The sequence below is a fragment of the Buceros rhinoceros genome, unplaced genomic scaffold (genome assembly GCF_000710305.1).
Source record: "Buceros rhinoceros silvestris isolate BGI_N320 unplaced genomic scaffold, ASM71030v1 scaffold38152, whole genome shotgun sequence".
NCBI classification, from domain to species: Eukaryota; Metazoa; Chordata; class Aves; order Bucerotiformes; family Bucerotidae; genus Buceros; species Buceros rhinoceros.
Window position 1 is genome coordinate 12,509 of NW_010399005.1, and position 4,547 is coordinate 17,055.

The following is a 4,547-nucleotide window of genomic DNA, read 5'->3' on the forward strand; positions in this document are numbered from 1 at the left end:
TCAGCAGGAGCTGGATATACTTACCTTCTATATTCATTCAGAACAAGATTCCTAAAAATATCCTTTGCAACCACATTGAAGGATTCCATGATTTCGTAAGGCTCAGCCTCTGGAAATCTTTCTGCGTATAAAAAAGAAATTGCATCTGAAGTTGGAAAATTAATTTCCTAGAGGTTTACTGAAATAGCTTGGCCAGCGAAGAGCAGGCTGTAACTTTCGAGTAGCACTGGCTTCATTCAAGCATCCTCCAAGTGTAAAGAGAGCAGAAGATAATACCTTTCAGCTGTTCCTCTGTTTCAAGCCTTATTTTGTTAATGGCTTCATCTCTGGAAACCTAGAACACAGGATTTGCAGCCAGTTAACTCTACACGGAGGAGGAACAGAAGAGGTTTGGGTCGCTGGGTTTTTGTTTGGTTTAAGATTCTGTGGGAGTCAAGGAATAAGGAATAGGATTGTCACAGAAATTCGCAGATCGATAATGTACCGCAAACAAAGGCTCTGGTAGGTAAGAATTTACAAAACAATTTATTATTTCTACCGCAAATACAGGCGGTGGCAGAGAAGTTTTTATTAACATGAAAGACACTAAGTCTTACTACAGTTTCATTACTATATTAATTTTAAAAATAAATACCTCTAAATTAATAAATAAATGTTTGAACTGATTACTTACTTTATCATGGCTAGAATCCGTGAACACCGCATAGATCCTGTTAGAAGCAAGCCTGTCGGAGGAAAAGTTCCTAAGTTTCTACAGAAAACGCAGCAAGTAATTCTGAACATTCAGACGTGCTATTCTGTTAAACACAACCCCCACACTATCTCAGAGCTCATAAAATCAAATAAGCATTAAATTAATAAGCACTTCGAGTCACTTAACAGCATTTAGATCAAGAATATTTGTTCTGAACTTACTTCTTGGCACATTCCACAATCTCTTCAGGAGGAACAAATAACTTTGGAACAGTTCTCTTGACAACACCCTGTTCTTTCACTAGTTGTTGAATCCCCTGGATTATTTGCTGGGTGTGCTTCACCCCTACCTTGATGGCATGACAGAAGTCTTGCTGCAATATATTCTCAGCAGTTGCTTCCAACATAACTACCAATAGAAAGTGGAAAATTAAGTGAATTACTGTTTATGGTTCAACAGTCATCTAACTCAGCAGAGCAAATCAAGAGTAACACTAAAGGGCACAAATATAACAGAGTTTATTTCACCTAATCAAAGGTTACCTATCATTGTTGTTTATTTCTACTGTTGTGTAAAAACACAAGTTTCAAAGATTAGGAAAATGCCTGCAAAGAGGCACCTACTTGATTTTCACACTCTCAGATACGAATAATTAACCCACTTACCAACTTGACTTTGTGGCGCTCCAGCAACGACTAAATTTAAAGCACTAGATGACATCTGTTTTCGCGTTGGGTTGATTATCGTTTCTCCATTGACCAGTCCTACCCTTACTGCACCTACAGAGAAACTCCAGAAAATTAGTTTTATTACAGTAAGGAAGTTCATTAAGGCATCACTTTACTTTGAAAATTATACCTCTAAAACCAATAATTAAAGCTGTGGTTCATTTTAAAATACTAGCTATATATTAAGAACAAATCTGTAAGGCAAAACTATCTATTCTTGAATTTCCTTTGGGCAGTATTACTGGGTAGGGCATACGCTGCCAAGTAGCATCTCGTCAAAACAAGACAGCAAGAACGGTGGTTCTCGTCATCCGTTATGTTCCAATCATCCATCATTTCAAAATATTTACGTACCAATAGGGCCATTCCATGGGATATCAGATAAGGCAAGCGCTGCAGAAGCTAGAGAGAAGAGATTAAAAACTGTATTAGAAAAAGTGGGTCACATTAAGTCACACACAAGCAGTAACTTTTAACAGTCCTCTTACCTCCGTTAATTGCCAGAATATCAGGATCATTGACACCATCTACTGCTAAAAGATTACAAAGGATCTGGCATAAGATAAAAGACAATGAATAATTGTGACCTACACATTTTCATTAGCTGTCAATACAAAGCTAAGGACAGTAAAACAAAACATTCCACATATTGACACAAGCCTGTTCTGCAAGTGAAAACTTATTTGGGTATTTAAACTGGAAACCTCACTAAAACCAGGAGCCATTCCTTCCTCCGCTGTACAGAGGATATCTGAATTTTCTTCCCTTGTCTCTACAATAACATTTGGAAATAGCGTGAAATGAAAATAATTTAAGTCACAGAGCTGACAAATGAAATAGCAGCATTACACTATCAGCCTGCCCGTGAAAACTGCTGCTCCTAAACCAGCGCCTGGATCACGCGACAGCTCCACTGGACATCCCCACGTTTTGCACTCTGAAGACAGCTATAGCGAAGGACTGCACGTGACCTACCTGTGTGTCATAAAAGTAGCCTACTGGGAAGAGTGGTCTGATCGACCGATCTGCGAAAGAAAGAGCCAAAGTCCAAGTAGTATTTGTTTTCCAGCACTTCATTCAGTTTGTCTTGCAATAACCCCACAAAAACCCGGCAAAATGGTTTAAATGGAAGACCCAAACAAACGGAAAAGGCAGAGAACCCAGAAGGAAATTCAGCATTTCAACAGCAGTCAGAGTGAAGTCAGAGGTATTTAGCAGTGGGTATGTATTTATACCCACTGCTAAAAACATGGAAAAAAAGTCTCCCATGCTCTAGAATACAAACAATCCTGGTGAACAGTATTTCACCAGAAACGTCTTCAGTGAAGGGACACGGTCCTCCAGCGAGGAACATTTCCTACTCATTTCACTTCTCTCTGAAGCGTACAGGACTCTGCTGAGTAACAGCCCAGGTCTTACAGGGTCTTCCCTCTCCTAACTCTTTTCATTCGTAATTACTCCTAATTCACGTCACTACAACGCTGACGTATTTGACATCAGCTTTCTATCACTGTTGAGCTTCAAGGTATGATCTTATTCATGACGGCAGACAGCCGTGATGGAGATGACTTTTCAAGCAGGGTGGAGGGAGACAATGAGTACATCCACCTGCCGGTGCTTCTTTATTTCAGAGTTCAGTTTGGTTGTCTCCTCCACCTCTCCAGAGAGATGTGTGACTGCAGAGGTAACAGATCTCAACATCAACAAAGAGCACCACAAGCTTTCTCAGGAGCCGGGTTTATATGCAAAGAAGCACAGCCCCAAGGGGATATATCATTTTAAAACCCAGCACTGACAAACAAGAAACTACAGGTTACTGTTTCTGAAGTAATGTCAGAAGAAAAATCAACTTTGCAACAGCAGTTAACAGTTACTACCTTTTCCAACGTTCATGAGGATATTCCCAATTAATTTATATACATTGTAAACAAAATGCTTCCGCCTACCTATTACTCTGCTTGTAAGAATTTCTTTATCAGTGGAACCAAGTTCTCTTCTTAGATAGTTTGTAGGAATTCTTCCTGCTGCAGCAGCTTTCTGACGGTAGTCAACCTGTTAAAAACAAAACAGTGTTCTTCACTCCCCCCAGCACCTTTAACTCCGCTGTCTAATGATTGCTACTGCTAACGCTACCACTGATTATCACAGAACTAGTTCTCTCATTAGTACTTACCACCAATGGCATAAACTGAGACGCAGAAGGCTTAGTTTTACTGACTGCTGTGACCATCACTGCTGTGTCCCCTAGCTGGATTAAGAAAAAAAAAAAAAATTAAATTACCTGCGACCAAAATATTGTCTAAAGTCCTAAACTTATTTGCAAACTAAAACGCCAGAAGATTCTTTGCAGAAAACAAGCAGGTAAATCCATGTTTCGCTCCACTGTTTTTGCTTTTCAAACAAAACGTTTTCCTACAAAACACAGCGGTGTATTCCTTAGGGATCAAACTGCCACTCAAGGCTCTGTATCTTTTCACCAGGCTCTCATGTCCTAACACCGACAGTTCAGCTCGAGAAATGTGGAAGCTGCACAAGCTTTAACTTCTTTTTTTACCTGAACAACTGCAGATCCATCAGCAAACCTAGCAAGTTTTCCAGAAGACAGTTCCATCTTTCTATCAGAAAGAAATAATCTGTTACTCATGGTGAATTCTGATAAATTTCTGGTATTTTCTGTATACTGGGATTTTATTAGAGTAAGCCCCCTCATTACATGTGGAAACTGAAACTGACTCCCTGCGAGCAAATCCACTTAATTTTCATGTGGTTTCACCTCAAATGTCCTTCTTTCACCTTGAAGCAAAGACTCGCAGCCACATCAGATGTCACCTGAAGTGGTATCTGGGGTTTGGAGGCAAAATGCTTTGGAGGAAGAGGAATCGCCCACCCGTTCACGCTGGGTTTCAGACTCCTGCCCCGGCAGACAAAGCGCCCACCTGCTGCACCCCGGCAAGGCACGGGGAGCTGCTACCACCCCCAAACTCCTCTTCCCACCGCAGCAGCACACTCTTCTCTCTTCCGCACGGGGAAGAGAAGGAAACGCCCTTCCCCTGCTCTTCACCCGCGGGGAACGGCGTGTTCCTGCTCCCGGCCCTTTAACCCACCTCCCCGCACAGCTCTCTCCG

At 41.1% G+C, this 4,547-nt stretch overlaps 1 protein-coding gene across 1 annotated transcript in view; it reads right to left on the bottom strand.

Annotated features, from left to right (window-relative positions):
* The window catches only part of PNPT1 (polyribonucleotide nucleotidyltransferase 1), a 12,364-nt gene extending 8,310 nt beyond the window's left edge, over positions 1-4,054 (bottom strand). The window contains exons 1-11 of the mRNA XM_010131316.1: positions 3,977-4,054; positions 3,596-3,670; positions 3,369-3,474; positions 2,398-2,447; positions 1,911-1,974; positions 1,777-1,824; positions 1,360-1,473; positions 916-1,102; positions 674-725; positions 277-334; positions 25-121 (exon numbers count right to left, since the gene is read on the bottom strand). Coding sequence (XP_010129618.1) covers positions 25-121; positions 277-334; positions 674-725; positions 916-1,102; positions 1,360-1,473; positions 1,777-1,824; positions 1,911-1,974; positions 2,398-2,447; positions 3,369-3,474; positions 3,596-3,670; positions 3,977-4,033 — 908 coding nt within the window. The 5' untranslated portion in view covers positions 4,034-4,054. The remainder of the gene's footprint in view (positions 1-24; positions 122-276; positions 335-673; positions 726-915; positions 1,103-1,359; positions 1,474-1,776; positions 1,825-1,910; positions 1,975-2,397; positions 2,448-3,368; positions 3,475-3,595; positions 3,671-3,976) is intronic.
* Positions 4,055-4,547: the final 493 nt, after the last annotated feature.